Source organism: Hemitrygon akajei, unplaced genomic scaffold, assembly GCF_048418815.1.
Source record: "Hemitrygon akajei unplaced genomic scaffold, sHemAka1.3 Scf000132, whole genome shotgun sequence".
NCBI classification, from domain to species: domain Eukaryota; kingdom Metazoa; phylum Chordata; class Chondrichthyes; order Myliobatiformes; family Dasyatidae; genus Hemitrygon; species Hemitrygon akajei.
Genome location: NW_027332018.1, coordinates 1,159,114 through 1,176,830, shown reverse-complemented (window position 1 = coordinate 1,176,830; position 17,717 = coordinate 1,159,114). Strand labels below are relative to the sequence as shown.

At 48.4% G+C, this 17,717-nt stretch overlaps 1 protein-coding gene across 1 annotated transcript; it reads right to left on the bottom strand.

Moving 5' to 3' along the window:
* On the bottom strand, positions 1-13,957 carry LOC140723751 (uncharacterized). The gene is made up of 5 exons (XM_073038295.1): positions 13,851-13,957; positions 11,085-11,204; positions 7,417-7,533; positions 1,889-2,218; positions 1-47 (listed from the first exon to the last, which is right to left on the bottom strand). Exons 1-5 carry the CDS (start codon positions 13,915-13,917, stop codon positions 1-3), a joined length of 681 nt encoding a protein of 226 aa, XP_072894396.1. The 5' UTR covers positions 13,918-13,957.
* Between the last annotated feature and the right edge of the window lie 3,760 nt (positions 13,958-17,717).

The following is a 17,717-nucleotide window of genomic DNA, read 5'->3' as shown; positions in this document are numbered from 1 at the left end:
TTACACTTCAGGTACAACCCGTCCCGTCGGAACAGTTCCCAGCTTCCCTGAAACAAGACCCAATTGTTCAGAAACATAAAGCCCTCCCACCTGCACCAACTCCTTAGCCACGGATATAGCTGCGTTATCCTCCTATTTATAGCCTCACCAAAACGTGGCACTAGTCGAAAGCTTGAGATTGCAAACCTGGCGGTCATGTCCTTCAACTTTGCACCTAACTCCCTAAACTCTCTTTGCAGGCCCTCCTCCTTCTTCACATCCACGCCGGTGGTCCTTACATGGACCACGACATCTGCCTGCTCAACCTCCCTCTTGAGAATACTATGAACTCGATCCGAGATATCGCGGACTCTGGCACCAGGGAGGCAACAGACCATCCGAGATTCTCCAACTCTCCCACAGAACCTCTTATCTGCCCCCCTAACTATTGTATCCCCCATCACTTCTCCTCTCCTCTTTTCCCTCTTTCACTTCTGAGGATACAGTGTTGGTGCATCCGACGTGACAACTCAGAACTTCTCCCTGGTAGGTCCTCCCCACGAGCAGTATCCTAAACGGTAGACTTATAGTTTATTGGAACGGCCACAGGTGTGCTCTGTTCTTCCTGACTATTCTCTTTCCCTCACCAGACAGTCACCAAGCTACCTGTCTCCTGACTCTTAGGAGTGATTATCTCCCTGAAAGTCCGATCTGTTTCTGTCTCTCCCCCATGAATGATCCGAAGTTCATCCAGCTCCAGCTCCAGTTCCCTAACTCGGTTTGTCAGGAGCTGCAGCTGGATGCACCTTTTACAGGTGTAGTCATCAGGGACAATTGTGCTCGCCCTGACTTCCCACATCCCGCAAACGGAGCACATGATTGTCCTAACTGCTGCCTCCATTACCTACTTCTAATTTATTAAAAGAGTTTACCCGGCCTTACCTCACTGGGAGAAAGCTCGTCCTCAGTCTCTGCCCGCCGTAGCCTCTCGAGCCAAAGCCTTCCTACTCTGTCTCCCACTACTCCATCGCCCGCTCCGTAAATCTGTTCGCTTTTTAAACTCTCCCGCTGTCTCAGAGGGAGAGTGTTTTTTTTTCCTTTACAGCTACTCAACACACCACAGAGCAAACTATCAGACACAGAGTGAAGCTGCCTCCACACGATTACATCACACATTCCCGAGTTCAAAACCATGTGAATCTCCCTCCTTTCGTCCCATCATACACTTCCTGGCGAGTCACAGAGTGAAGCTCTCACTGAACGGTCCTATCACAACCCCTGTGTTCTCACATAAAGCGTAGTTTCGCCCACCTCCTCCCATGACACACGCACGGGTTCAGACTCCCTCCACAATGTCCAATCACACATATGGTGTCACTTAGAATGAACGCCCCTCTGCACTGTCCCATCACACACCCCGGATTCAAACACAGTCTGAAGCTGTTTCTCCACGATACCATCACACACACCCAGATTCAAACACAGAGTGAATCCGCTTCTGCAGGCTACCATCACTCACTCCGGGATTCAGTCACAGACTTCAAATTTCTCTCCACGATTCCATCACACACTTTTGATCAGACACAGCGTGAAGCCCTCGCTGCACCGTCCCGTCACACAATCACTGATTCAGGGTCAAACTGCCTCTCCACGGTGAATAACATACTTCAGGGGCCGGACATGAAGCGAATCACTCTGAATATTGTCCCATTACACAATCCCGCTGTCAACAACAGAGTGAATCCAACTCCACAACGTCCCAACACAATCTCCTGGATTCAGTGATAGAGTGAAACTTCCTCCACGCAGCCCCATCACACACTCCCGATGTCAAGCACAGAGTAACGCTTCCTCTCTCCATGCCTGCTCTGTGATGAGGAGCGGGTGAAAGAGGGGGATGATGCCTCACCTTTTCTGCTGGTCAACAATTCACAGATTTGAGCCTTGGTTTCGTTGACAGATCTGTACTTCGTTTCCATCTCAGTGAACTGGTGACGGAGATCGCTGTGCCTTCGTTTAAGATCGGACAGATTAGAGTTGAGCGCAGAGAGATTCTTGATACAGGTTCTCTGGGAGAGATTGAGGTGGGAATTCTCCGATATTGTGGATTCAAGGGTTGAGTTTAACCAATGGACTTGTAGTCGACATTGGCGCTGGGTCCTGTTCATCTCGTGATACTCTTCCCAAAAGAGCTGGAAGTTTCTGCCGGATGTGATCTGAGACTCAGGAATCTGTGACACTGAGAGAGATGGTGAAGGATGATTAGCGTTTACAGTGACACGTGAGTCAGCGTCACGCGACCGAACGTATTACAGAGAGTGTTGTGTCAGTGTCACAGTGAACGATTTGCTGGTGACACAGTGAGAGGCGTCGGCGCCTCCTTGATGGTCTTTTCTGTGTCACGCTGAGGGGTATATCAATGTCCCGGTGAAGGTTTCGTTGTTATTACCATGGGGGTCTGCGTCAGTATCGTGCAGGGCATGTCGGAGTTGCTGTGAGGAATGTGTCGGTGTCACTGTGATAAGTGATTCTGTGCCCCGGCGAGATGTGTACCGGGTCCCAATGAACTGTATCTCGATGTCAAGATGTGGAAAATGTCAGGGTGAGGGCCTGGTTTTGTCGCCGTGGGTGGAGTATCTGTGTCATGGTGTGGAGCTTGCTGGTCTCACAGAGCGGGGTATGTCTGTGTCACGGTGAGAGACATGTCATGGCCATGGTGTGCGTGAGCGGGTCAGGCTGAGGTGTGTGTCGATGTCACTGAGAGTAATATGTCGCTGTCATTGTGAATTTAGGTGTCGGTATCACTGTGATGGGTTTGTCTGTGTCAGGGTGAGGTGTGGGTAATTGCTTCAGTGAGCGGTGCATCGGTGTTATGTTGAAGGGTGATACTGTCTCGGTAAAGGGTGTTAAAGTGACTGCTGAGTCTTTGTTATCATGCGGTGCAGAGCGGATCGCGCTGAGGAGCGTGAAGTTGTCACGGTGTACGCTCCCTCAGTGTCAAGGTGAAGAGCGTGTCGGTGTCGCTGTGAGGTGTGTTTCGGTGTCCCCTTGAGGAGTTTATCAGTAAGCTTCAGGAGCATGTCGATGTTAGTGAGGGGTACGTTGTGGTCAGTGTGACAGCCATGTGTGTGAGTCACGGCGATGTTCCTGTCAGTGTCGCGGTCAGGAGTGTATCTGTGTCTCGTTGAAGGTCGTGACCGTGCTACGGTAACAGGACTGTTGATGTTATGGTGAATGGCGTGTCGGTGTCAGCAAGAGTCTTGATTGTGTTACGGGAAAGGCAGTGTTTTTATCAGGATTCGGGGTGTGTCCGTGTTATAGAACATAGAACAGTACAGCACAGTTCAGGCCCTTCGGCCCACAATGTTATGCCGATCCTTAAACCCTGCCTCCAATATAACTCCCTACCAGAAATTCCTCCACATACCTTTCCAGCAGTCTTTTAAATTTCACTAATGAATCTGACTCCACTACTGACTCAGGCAGTGCATTCCACGCCCCAACCACTCTCTGAATAAAGAAAAACCTTCCTCTAATATCCCTTTTCAACTTCCAAATCCTTACCTTAAAGCCATGTCCTCTTGCATTGAGCAGTGCTGCCCTGGGGAAGAGGCGCTGGCTGTCCACTCTATCTATTCCTCTTAATATCATTTATAACTTTATCATGTCTCCTCTCATTCTCCTTCTCTCCAAAGAGTAAAGCCCGAGCTCCCATAATCTCTGATCATAATGCAAACTCTCGAAACCAAGAAAAGTCCTGGTAAATCTCCACTGCACCCTTTCCAATTCTTCCGTATCCTTCCTGTAGTGAGGCGACCAGAACTGGACACAGTACTCCAAGTGTGGCCTAACTAGAGTTTTAAAGAGCTGCACCATTAACTCGCGACTCTTAAACTCTATCCCTGGACATAAGATAGCTAACACCCCATACGCTTTCCGAAGTACCCTATCTACCTGTGAGGCAACTTTTAGGGATCTGTGGACATTTACCCCCTGATCCCTCTGCTCCTCCACACTACCAAGTGTCATGCCATTTACTTTGTAAATGGTGTTTGTCCTTCCAAACTGTAAAACCTCACACTTCTATGGGTTGAATTCCATCTGTCACTAATCAGTCCACTTCTGCATCCAATCAATTTCTCTCTGCATATTTCGACAATCCTGTACACTACCCACAACACCACCAGCCTTTGTGACGTCTGCAAACTTGCGAACCCACCCTTCTACCCTCACATCCAGGTCGATAATGAAAAACACGAAAAGTAGATGTCCCAGAACCGATCCTTGTGGGATACCACTAGTCACAACCCTCCATTACGAATGTACTCCTCCTACCACGAGCGTCTGCCTTCTGCAGGCAATCCAATACTGCATCCACCTGGGAAACATCCCTGTATCCCATGCCTTCGGGTTTTAAGAATAAGCCTACTGTGTGGAACCTTGTCAAAAGCCTTAATAAAATTCACGTATATTACATTCACTACACTACCCTCATCTATATGCCTGGTCACATCCTCAGATAAATCTATCAGGCTTGTTGGACACGATCTGTCCTACACAAAGCCATGCTGACTGTCACTACTCAGACCACGATTCTCTAAATGCCCATTGATCCAATTCCTAACAATCTTTTCAAAAAGTTTTCCCACCACAGACGTAAGGCTCATAATTACACGGAGAATCCCTACCAAATTTTTTGAACAAGGGGACAACATTCTCCTCCCTCCAAACCTCCGGTACCATTCCCGTGGACAGCGAGGACATAAAGATCCTAGCCAGAGTCTCAGCAATCTCTTCCCTCGCCTCGTGGAGCAGCCTGGGGAATATGCCGTCAGGCCCCGGGGACTTATCCGTCATAATGAATTTTAACAACTCCCACACCTCCTCTCCCTTAGTACCAACATGCTCCAGAACATCAACCCCACTCATATTGTCCTCACCGTCATCAAGTTCCCTCTCATTGGTGAATAGCGAAGAGAAGTATTCATTGACGACCTCGATTACTTCCACAGCCTACAGGCCACCTTTATCCCTAATCAGTCCTACATTTGCTCCTTTCATCTTTTTCTTGTTCTCGTAATTGAAGAATGCCTTGGTGTTTTCCTTTACCCTACTCACCAAGGCCTTCTCATGCCCCCTTTTTGCTCGTCTCAGCTCCTTCTTAAGATCCTTTCTTGCTACCCTATATTCCTCAATAACCCCGTCTGATCCTTGCTTCCAAAACCTCATGTATGCTGCCTTCTTCCACCTGACTAGATTTTCCACATCACTTGTCACACATGGTTCCTTCACCCTACCATTCTTTATCTTCCTCACCGGGACAAATTTATCCCTAACATCCTGTAAGATATCCGTAAACATCGTCCACATGTCCATAGAACATTTCCCTGCAAAAACATCATCCCAATTCACACCCGCATGTTCTAGTCTTAGAGCCTCATATTTGCCCTTCCCCAATTAAAATTTCTTCTGTCTCTCTGATTCTATTCTTTTCCATGATAATGCTAAAGGTCAGGGAGCGGTGATCACTGTCCCCCAGATGCTCACCCATTGACAGATCTATGACCTGACCCGGTTCGTTACCTAATACTGGATCTGGTATGGCATTCCTCCTAGTCAGTCGATCAACACTCTGTGACAGAAATCCGTGCTGGACACGCTTATCAAAATCTACCCCGTCTAAACCATTGGAACTAATCAGGTGCCAAATCAATATTAAGGAAGTTAAAATCATCAATGATAACAACCCTCCTATTTTTGCATCTTTCCAAAATCTGCTTCCCAATCTGCTCCTCGGTATTTCTGCTGCTACCAGGGGCATATAGGATTCTCCCATTAGAGTTGCTTCGCCCTTCCTGTTCCTGACTTCCACCCATAGAGACTCAAAAGGGGATCGTGCGACATTTCCCGACTATTCTGCTGCCGACAAGTAATGCCACCCATCCCCCCCTTTTTCCCCCTCTCTACCCCGTTTAAAACACTGAAATCCAGTAATATTGATTATCCATTCCTTCACTGGTTGAGGCAAGTCTCTGCAATGGCCAGTACATCATAATCCCATGTATGTATCCAAGCCCTCAGTTCATCACCTTTGTTCCTGATGCTTTTTGCATTGAAGTACACGCACTTACGCCCTTCTTCCTTACTACCTTTACACCCTTTATTCTGCTTCTCCTTCCTCAAAGCCTCTCTATCTGTTGGATCTGGCTTTACTCCATGCACTTCTTTCACTTATCTATCGCTCTGGGTCCTATCTGCCTCGCATATTATTGTAAACCCTCCCGAACCATGCCAGCAAACCTACCTGAAAGGATATTCCTCCCCCTCGAGACCCATCCAATCTGTACAGGTCCCACCTTCCCCAGAAGGGATTCCAATGATCCAGAAATCTAAAGCCTTGCCCACTGCACCAGCCCCTCAGCCACGCATTCAACAGCCATCTCCTCCAATCCTTACCATCACTATCACGTTGCACTGGCAGCAATCCTGAGACCGTCACCCTTGAGGTCCTGTTCTTCCGACGTCTGCCTAGTTCCCAAAAATCACAATTCAGGACCTCATCAGGACGGTCTGATCAGGGACAGTCAGCATGGCTCTGTGAAGTTCAGATCGTCTCCAACAAGCCTGATAGATTGCTTTGAGGAAGTGACCAGGCATATAGATGAGGGTAGTGCAGTGGATGAGATCTACGTGGATTTTAGTAAGGCATTTGACAAGGTTCCATGACGAGATGTAATGATGCAGCTCTATAAAACTGTGGTTAGGCCACACTTGGAGCACTGTGTCCAGTTCTGGTCGCCTCACTATAGGGAGGATGTGGAAGCATTGGAAAGTGTACAGCACAGATTTACCAGGATGCTGCCTGTTTTAGAGAGTATGGATTATGATCAGAGATTAAGGGAGCTGGGGCTTTACTCTTTGTAGAGAAGGAGGATGAGAGGAGACATGATAGAGGTGTACAAGATATTAAGAGGAATAGAGAGAGAGGACAGCTATCTCCTCTTTCCCAGGGCACCACTGCTCAGTACAAGAGGACATGGCTTTAAGGTAAGGGGAGGAAAGTTCAAGGGGGATATTAGAGGAATGTTTTTCACTGAGAGAGTGGTTGGTGCGTGGAATGCACTGCCTGAGTCAGTGGTGGAGGCAGATACACGAGTGAAGTTTAAGAGACTATTAGACAGGTATATAGCGGAATTTAAGGTGGGGGGTTTTATGGGGCCAGGGTTTGAGGGTCGGCACAACATTGTGGGCCGATGGGCCTGTAATGTGATTTACTATTGTATGTTCTATGTTCTATGATCATCACTTTTCCCTATGGTAGGGGTTTTTAATCGGTGTTACAGTAAGGGGTTGGTGTCGCTGTGGTGCTTTGTAATAACAATTCATTCTACTCTCTTTATTTATGGTCTGACTCCACCCGGAGCCCGTTCCACTCACCATGGATCGAGAGACCGGCCACTATGACGATGAGGGCGGAAGTAACTAGGCTGAGTAGGCAGATAAGACGGTGCGCTCTATTTCCGATCTTCCCTTTCGACTCCTGCCCTTGCGCAGCTGTGGAGAGACCATACGATCATAAGATTATAATACATACTTAATGAGTCCATAAGAGCTGCTTAATGAATACTTCAGTATCTTAATGATTGTAGTGATTATTTGCTGCAGGCTGAAAAGCCTGACCATGCAGATATTCAGAAAGAGGATGTGCTGGAGCTTTTGTAGAGCATCAAGTTGGATAATTCGCCTGGAACGGACGAAATGTACCGCAGGCTGCAGTGGGAAGTGAGGGAGGAGACTGCTAAGCCTATGGCGACGATCTATGCATCATCAACAGCGACGGGAGAGGATCCGAATGATTGGAGGGTTGCGGATGTTTTTCCCTTATTCCAGAAAGGGAGTAAAGATAGCACAGGAAATTATAGACCAGTGTGTCCTAACTCAGTGGCTGGTAAGTTGATGGAGAAGATCCTGAGAGGGAAGACATTTGAACATTTGAAGAGGTGTAACATGATTAGGAGTAATCTGCATGGATTTGTAAAGGGAAGGTTGAGCCTTACGAGCTTGAGGATGTGACCAAACACATTGATGACGGAAGAGGAGTAGATGTAACGTACATGGATTTCAGCAAGGCATTTGATAAGGTACCCCATGCAAGGCTTATTAAGAAAGTAAGGAGGCATGGGATCCAAAGGAATATTGCTTTGTGGATCCCACAACCGGCTTGCCCACAGAAGTCAAAGACTCGTTGTAGACGTGTCATATTTTGCATGGAGGTCGGTCACCAGTGGAGTGCCTCAGGGATCTGTTCTGGGACCCTTATTCGTCGTGATCTTTATAAACAACCTGGATGAGGAAGTGGAGGGATGGGTTAGTATGTTTGCTGATGACACAAAAGTTGGAGGTGTTATGGATAGTGTGGAGGGTTGTCAGAGGTTACAGCGGTGTATCAATAGGATGTAAAACAGAGCTAAGAAGTGGCAGTTGGAATTCAACCCAAATAAGTTTGAAGTGATTCAGTTTGATAGGTCAAATATGATGGCAGAATATAGTATTAATTATGTTTCTTGGAAATGTGAAGGATCAGAAGGATCTTGGGCTCCGAGTCCACAGGACGCTCAAAGGGGTGCGCATTTAGACTCTGTGGTTAAGAAGGCGTATGGTGTATTGGCCTTCATCAATCGTGGAATTGAATTTAGGAGCCCAGAGGTAAGGTGAAGAGGAGATTTACAAGCACGTTGCCTGCATTGGGAAGCAGGCCTCGTGAGAACAGGTTGACTAAATTCGGCCTTTCCTCCTTGGGGCGAACGGGGATAGGGGTGTCCAAGATGATGGGAGGTATTGATCGTGTGGTTACTCAGATTCTTTTCCCCAGGGCTGAAATGGTTGCCACAGGAGCACGCAGGTTTAAGGTGCTGGGGAGTAGGTACAGAGGAGATGTCAGGGCTAAGTTTTTTACTCAGCGAGTAGAGAGTGCGTGGAATGGGCTGCCGGCAACAGCGGTGAAGCCGGATAATACAGTGTCTTTTAAGAGGCTTGTATTGGGCAGCAGGTTTTTTTCTGTTTCTATGTTTCATAAGATATAGCAGCAGTAGTAGGCCACTCGGGCCACCGAGACCGCTCCGCCATTCAATCATGGGCTGATCTAATTCTTTCAGTCATCCCCACTCCCCGCCCCATCCCCTTTGAAACGCTGGATAATTAGGAACCAAAATCTCTCTGCCTTATACGCACCCAGTGCCTTTCCTTCCACAACTGCTCGTGGCAATAAATTCCACAGCTTTACCACCCGTTGACTGAAGTAATTTCTCCCACTTCAGTTCGAAAAGGGCTTCCTTCAGTCTTGAAGCCGTGCCCTCTTGTCTAGAATTCCTTACCATGAGAAATGTCATTTCCATATCTGATCTGTTCAGGCCGTTCAGCATTCGGAACGATCCCCCCTCATTCTCCTGAACCTCAGGGAATACAGACCAGGGGTTGCCAGATGTTCCTCATACTGCGACCCTCTCATTCCTGGAATCATTCTCCTGAATCTTCTCTGAGCCCTCTCTGACGTAAGAATGGATAAGGAGCCCGAAACTGCACGCAATACTCTAAGTGTGTTCTCACCAGTGCCTTTTGGTGCCTCAGGAAATTCCAAATTCCTTGACATGGCAAAGGCGGGGAGGTGTCTGACGCATTCCAGAGATCGGTCAGGTCGTTGTAACACATGCCAACGAATCCCGGCAGAGTCCTGTTAAACCTCTCCGGAGGCTCCCCAACGCCCTGACATCATTCCGATAATGGAGTGACCAGAACTGTATACAATAGGCCTGATTCAGCCTAACTAATGATTTTTATAAAGTTGCAACATAATGCCCTGATATTTGTACTCAATGCCCCGACTAATAAAGGCAGTAATGCCATTGGACTTCTTAACCAACCCATCAAACTGTGCAGCCACGTTCAGGGAGCTATGAACATGGACCCCAATATCCTCTGCCCATCTAATGTAAGGACATATTCGGCACATCATTGTGGGCTGGAAGGCCTGCTTTGTGCTGTAGGTTTTCTATGGTTCTATGCTTCAAAACTGTTTCGGATCTTGGCTCTGATAGTGTGTCATTTCTCTCAATTGACCTATCAAGGTGTAACATTTTAGGTTTGTCCGGGTTAAACTCCATCTGCCCGGTCTCCAAACCATATCTATAACTGATCTATGTCACACTGAATTGTTTGCCAGTCTTCTCCGCTCTCCACACACCACCACTCGCCGTATCATCTGCAAACCTATCAACGCACCCATCTACAATGTCATCCAGATCATTTATATACATTTAAGAACCAAGAGGTAATATTACAGCTATATAGGACCCTCGTCAGACCCCAACTGGAGTACTGTGCTAAGTTCTGTTCACCTCACTATAGTAAAGCCGTGGAAACCGCAGAAAGGGTGCAGAGGATATTTACAAGAATGTTGCCTGGATTGGGGAGCATGTCTTATGAGAAAAGGTTGAGAGAACTTTTTGGAGCGACTGAGAATGAGAAGTGACCTGATAGATGTGTACAAGATGATGAGAGGCATTGATCGTGCGGATAGCCAGAGACGTATTCCCAGGGCAAAAATGCCTAGCACCAGAGGGTATGGTTTTAAGCTGCTTGGAAGATCGTACAGAGGGTAAGTTTTTTTTACGCGGAGAGCGGTGAGTGCGTGGAATGTGCTGCCGGCGGCGGTGGTGGAGGTGGAAACGATAGGGTCTTTTAAGAGACTCCTGGATGGATACATGGAGCTTAGAAAAATAGAGTGCTATGGGTAAAGCCAATGTAGTTCTATGGAAGGGACATGTCAGGAACAGCTTTGTGGGCCAAAGGGCATGTACTGTAGTATGTTTTCTATGTTTCTATGTTTCTAACCCACCCATCTACAATTTCATTTAGATCATTCATTTAAACACCTCACAGAAAGGAATTTCATTGTGGATCCGAGTGTCAGCCTTTTGTTACCAGATTGTGGTCAGTCCATGGAACGAGACTAAGGAAGTGGTCGAAGCAGATGCATTAGAAGCTTGGACACTTGCGAGTATGACACGTGACCCCTCCAGAATGATGTCATTTCTGCGAACTCTGACCTGTTTCCGCAGTGGTTGACGGCCCGCCGGGTCCCGAGGAAATGGGAGGATCTTCGTCCTCATCAATGCTGGGTTCCTCTTTCCGAAAGTTCAGCTCTGAGTAGCTGCAGTTCAGACCGTCTGGGAGAGAGCAAATCAGACAGGCAGATAAGGAAGAGAGTGCCAGCAGTAGAAAATGGGGGAGTGTGTCAGAGAGAGAGCGAGAGAAGACAGAGGATTGAGATAGCTAGAGAGAAGTTGAGGGAGTGGGGGGAGAGAGAGGAGAGACACAGCGAGGCAGAAGAGAAGATCGATGGACAGAGAGGGGGAGACAGCGATAGGGGCGATGGGCGGGAAGATGCGAGAGAAAGATTGGGGAGGGAGAACGTGGTGAGATATGCAGAGACGGGGGCGGGACAGGGGACAGAATCGGGAACAGTGAGAGGTCACGGAGAGGTGTGAGAGAGGGCGAAAGAGAGGGGGATTGAAAAGGGAGAGTGAGGGAAGAGAAAAAGGGCAGAGGGATGGGGAGAAAGAAGAAGAAAATTTGAGAGAGAGAGAAGAGCGAGGGCAGAGAACGTCGGGAGAAGGAAAAGTGTCGTGGATAGAGAGGAGGAAAAGGCAGAGGGGATATCAGCGGCAAATTTAGGGACAGAGGGAGGTGGGAAGACGGAAGGGCGGACGGGAAATGATGAGAGGTAGCGGGGAGAGAGGGAAAGAGCGCGAGGCAGAGACCGACAGTGGTAGAGACGGTGATTGTGATAAAGGAGAGACAGGAGGGAGAGGGGGGTCAATGAGAGAGGGCGAAGAGAAGGGGACAGTGGGAGACAGTAGGGAAAACGAGGAGAGGGAGGAGGGGAGAGACGGAGAGAGAAGGGAGAGAGGAGAGGGTGGGGGAGGTGAGGGAGGAGAGAGAAGGGGAAAGAGGGGAAGGGAGTGGGGTTTAAAAAGGGAGACAGTAGTCAAGGCTTCATGCCGCGCACTCTCCACACCGAAACTTCTACAGCACGCTCTCCTCAAAACATCCCACGGCGCTCCCTCTATACCGTCCGTTCCAGGGGTTCACTTTTCACGGCATCCTCCCAACCGAACACCACACATTTCAGAGCCCCTCCCATCGTCTCTCCCACGCGTTCACTCCGCCTGATACTCAAACAGGGAATCAATAGGGTAACTGTACGTTTGCCCTGAGATCTCTCGGCAGGATTGGACACGTCACCTAAACAGGATCAATCCAACAAAGATGAAACAGAGAAACATAGAAAAATAGGTGCAGGAGTAGCCCATTCGACTCTTAGAGCCCGCCCCGCTATTCGGCATGATCATGGCTGATCATCCAACTCGGAACCATGTCCCTGCTTTCTCTCTATACCCTCTGATCCCTTTAGTCAAAAGGGCCATATCCAACTTCCTCTTAAATATAGCCAATGAACCGGCCTCAACTGTCTCCTGTGGCAGAGAATTCCACAGATACACCACTCTCGGTGTGAAGTTTTTCCTCATCTCTGTCCTAAAATGCTTCTCCGTTATCCTTAAACTTTGACCCCTCGTTCAGTACCCCCTCCCCAAAATCGGAAACCATCTTCCTGCATCTAGCCTGAACAATCCCTTTAGAATTTTTGTGAGTTTCATAAGATCCTCCCGCATTCTTCTGAATTCCAGTCACTATAAGCCTGGTCGATCCAGCCTTTTTTCATATGAAAGTCCTGCCATCCCAGGAATCAATCTGGTGAACTTTCTTTGTGCTCCCTCTATGGCAAGAATCTTTTTCCTCGGAATAGGGGAACAAAACTGCACAAAATACTCCAAGTGTAGTCTCACCAAGGCCTTGTACAACTGCAGTAGAACCTCCCTGTTCCTGTACTCGAATCCTATGAATGCCAACATACCATTTGCCTTTTTCACCGCCTGCTGTACCTGCATGACCACTTTCAATGACTGGTGTACAATGACACCCATGTCTCGTTGCACCTCCCCTTTTCCTAATCGGACACCAAACAGATAATAAACTGTTTTCCTGTTCTTGCAACCAAAGTGGATAACATTAAATTGCATCTGCCATTAATTTGCCCAATCAACTAACCTATCCAAGTCACCCTGCAGCCTCTTAGCATCCTCCTCACAGCTATCACCGCCGTCCAGCTTCGTGACATCCGCAAACGTGGAGATGCTGCATTTCATTCCCTCGTCTAAATCATTAATACATATTGAAAACAACTGAGGTCCCAGCATTGAGCCTTGCGGTACCACACTGGACACCGACTGCCAATCTGAAAAGGTCCCGTTTATTTCCACTCTTTGCTTCCTGTTTGCCAACAAATTCTCTATCCAACTGACCAACTGAAACTGACCTCGATCTGTCCGGACCCGGGGCGACGAGATGTTTTTGACATTAGGTTGCGTGCACGACAGAACAGAACAGGGAGAGTCAGAAGTCGGGTGAGGCTCCCTCCACACCGTCCCATCATACACTCCCGGGGTCAGACACAGAGTGAATCTCCCTGCACACCGTCCCATCACACACTCCCGGGGTCAGACACAGAGTGAAGGTCCCTCCACACCGTCCCATCACACACTCCCGGGGTCAGACACAGAGTGAAGGTCCCTCCACACCGTCCCATCATATACTCCCGGGGTCAGAAACAAAATTAATCTCCCTCTACAACGTCCTATCACACACTCCCGGGGTCAGACACTGTGTTAAGCTCCATCCTCACCGTCCGATCACGCACTCCCGGGATCATCACGGAGTGGAACTCCCTACCTCCGTCTCTCTGCCCCACTCACCTTGTGAAGGTGACCGTGAGTCCATTTTCGTGAACTTCACATTCAGGTAAGTCTCACTGTCGTCCATCCTGTCGAGGATTCTTTCCGTCTCTGAGCTCGAAAGCGGAAGCAGCCTTTTTCAGAGGAAGCCCGTGTTGATAGGACAGTTAGACCGACACCAACGAACAGCAGATGAACAGCTGATAAAGAGAGGAACCGAGAGCAGGCGGAGGAAGTGCGTGGATGAGAGATCATGCGGGCTTTGGAGAAAGTGATTAGAGTGGTGGGGTAGATCAGTGAAAGTGTGGAGAAATGCGGAGAGGGAGAGAGATGGGAAGGATAGTGGAGGGAGAGAAACGGGTGACTGGGAGATAGTCGGGAGTGTGGGGAGAGAGGGAAATAGAGCGATAAAGACTGGGAAAGGAAAGAGGGTGAAAGGGGAGAAATAGAGAGGGGAGATTTGGAGAGAGATTGGGAGGAGGAGGGAGAAAAGAGAGAGAGAGTGCGCGCGCACGAGGTGAAGAGAGGGAGGGACTGAATGAGAGGGAGCGGAGACGAGGATTGGGAGGAGAGAGAGCGATATAGAAAGTAACAGAGTGCAGGAAGGGGAGGGATGAGGTAGAAAGAATGTGGACGATGGAGGGAGAAAGGAATCGGAGGGGGAGTGATGAGGGAGAAGGAATGTGGACGATGGAGGGAGAGAGGAATCGGAGTGGGATAGAGGAAAGGAAAGGGAAGAAGAGACCGAGGGCAGGAAAGAGGATGGAGCGAATGTCGGAGTGATTTGTGTCACTCAGACAGAGCCTCTATTGTCCTGGAGATTTGCACCCCTCGGTTGTTTGCTGATTTGCCCCACGGACGCGCCCACAGCTCCTGACCATCGCCAGGACTTCAGCCCCTCTGTCTGCGAGAAACCACGGCCCCAGGACAAAGACCCAGCACATCCACCGAGGTGAAAGAGCCACCCCCCTCGGAGAGAGGTGAACAGAGTCCAGTGGCGCGCTCTCTCTTTCCTTCCGTATTCCCCCCCCCCCCTCTCTCTCTCTCTCTCTCTCTCTCTCTCTCTCTCTCTCTCTCTCTCTCTCTCTCTCTCTCTCTCTCTCTCTCTCTCTCTCTCTCTCTCTCTCTCTCTCTCTCTCCCCTCTCTATCTCTCTCTCTCACACACACACACTCACAGTCTCCCTCTCACTCCCTCTCCCGCTCTTTCTCTCTCAGCTCTCCCCCATCGCTCTCTCCCTTTCTCTCTCAGCTCTCCCCCCTCTCTCTTTCTCTCTCAACTCTTCCTCATCGCTCTCTCTCTCTCTCTCCCACCGTCCTCGAGGGGCTTGGTCACAGTTTGAAGGCGCTTGGATGATGGCACAAGGGATTGTCGGAGCCATGTTTTTCACACAGAGACTATGGATTGCCACAGAGCAATATTGTACTTCCAGCAATGGTGGTCGAGGCGGATCTAATGGGGACTTTTAAGAGACGTTTAGAAAGCAACATTGTTCTAGGATTTTTACGATGGAATTGACCCCTACGCCTATTTTCGTTTCATCCGCAAACGTTGCCACAAAGCCATCTATTCCACTCAATTATTGACAAATGATGTGAAAAGTAGCGGTCCCAACACTGACCCCCTGAGTAACACCACTAGTCACGGGCAGCCAACCAGAGAAAGCCCGTTTTATTCCCACTTGCTGCCTCCTGCCTGTCAGGCATTCTTCTGTCCATGCCTGTGTCTTTCCTGTAACGCCATACGATTCTATCTTGTTAAGCAGCCTCATTCATGACATTTTACCAAATACTTTCTGGAAGTCCAGTAAATGACATCCACTGCCTGTTCTTTACTGACCCTGCTGGTTACTTCCTCAAAGAACTCTAACAGATTTGTCAGCAAGATTTCTCATGACAGAAACCAAGCTGACGTTGACATATTTTATCATGTGTCAGCAAGTGCCTGAATTATATTAATAGACTCCAACACTCTCCAAACCACTGTGGGTCGGGTAACTGGCTTACACTTTCCTTTAGAAACATGACCACACTGAAAGCCTGCAGATAAATAGAGGCCCTTCGGCTCAGAATGTCGTACCGAACAGGTCCCTACTTCTGAAACTACTAGGCTTACATATGGCCTTCTATTTTACTAAGTTCCAGATAAGCAGAAATAGATAAAAAAAATAAAAGGTGATAGATAAGATAGAGGGAGGAAAGTTGTTTGCACTATTAAAAATGACCTGGATGAGGAAGTAGAGGGATGGGATGGTAAGTTTGCTGATGACTCTAAGGTTGGAGGTATTGTGGATAATGTGGAGGGCTATCAGAGGTTCCAGCGAGATAATGATAGGTTGCAAAACTGGGCTGAGAAGCGGTAGATGGAGTTCAACCCAGATAAGTGTGAAGTTGTTCATTTGTGTCACAGTGTGGTCATAAGTTATCAGCACACTATCCCTCCACTTCCTCACCAGGTTATGTATAAAAGTCACGAGGAGTAAGGGTCCCTGAACAGATCCCTGAGACACTCCACTGGTGATAGACATCCAAGCAGAACATGACCCGTCTACAACTGCTCTTTGCGTTCTGTGGTGAAGCCAGTTCTGGATCCACAAAGCAATGTCCTCTTGGATCCCAGGCCTCCTTACTTTCTCAGTAAGCCTTGTCTATCCGTAAGCCAACCTCCTCTTCCATAGTCACTTCAGTTCGGTTCCAACCCCCCAACAATTCTAGATTAGTGATGAGAGATTATGTCGGACATCAGGAGTAGGGGATAAGACGGTGGGAGGGAGATTCACCACATGTCTGACCCCGGGTGGGTCTGATTGGACAGTGTGGAGGGAGCCTCACTCTGTGTCTGATCCCTTGATTGTGTGATTAGACGCTGTGGAGGGAGATTTACTTTTGTCTGACCCCGGCTGTGTGTCGTGGGATGGAGTGTAGGGAGGTTCGTTCAGTGTCTGACCCCGGGAGTGTATGCAGAGTCGGTTTGAAGGACTCTCTGTCACGTCCCGGGGGATTATGATGGGACGGTGTGTAGGGAGATTCATACTGTATGACCCCGGTTGTGTGTGAATAGACAGTGTGGAGTGAGCTTCGCTCGGTATCTGACCCCGGGAGTCTGTGATGGGACCGTGTGAAGGGAGATTCACTCGTTGTCTGACCCCGAAAGTGTGTGATTGGACCGTGTGGAGGGAGCCTGACTCTGTGTCTGACCCCGGGAGTGTGTGATCGTAGAAACCAGAGAAAGCCACTTTTATTCATACTCGTTGACACCTGCCTGTCAGCCATTCCTCTCTCCATGCCGGTGCCTTTCCTGTAACGCCACAGGATTTTATCTTGTTAAGCAGACTCTTTTTTGGCACTTTACCAAATGCCTTCTGGAAGTCCAGTAAATGACATCCACTGCCTGTTGTTTGTCAACCCTGCTGGTTACTTCCTCAAAGTACTCTAACAGATTTGTCAGCAAGATTTCCCATGACAGAAACCAAGCTGACTTTGACATATTTTATCATGTGTCAGCAAGGGCCTCGCAACTTCAACTTTATTAATAGACTCCAAAACTTTTCCCCCCACTGAAGTTATTCTAACTGGCTTATAATTGCCTTTGGAAACATAGAAACATAGAAAACCTACAGCAGAATACAGGTCCATCGGCTCAAAAGTTGTGCCGAACATGATCCTACCTCAGAAACTACTGAGCTGACATATAACCCTCTATTTTTCTAAGCTCCAGATAAGCAGAAATAGATAAAAAAAATAAAGTGTGAAAGATAAGATAGAGGCAGAAAAGTTGTTTGCACTATTGAAAATGACCTGGATAAGGAAGTGCAGGGATGGGTTAGCAAGTTTGCTGATGACACGAATGTTGGAGTTGATGTGGATAGCATGGGGGGCTGTCATCGGTT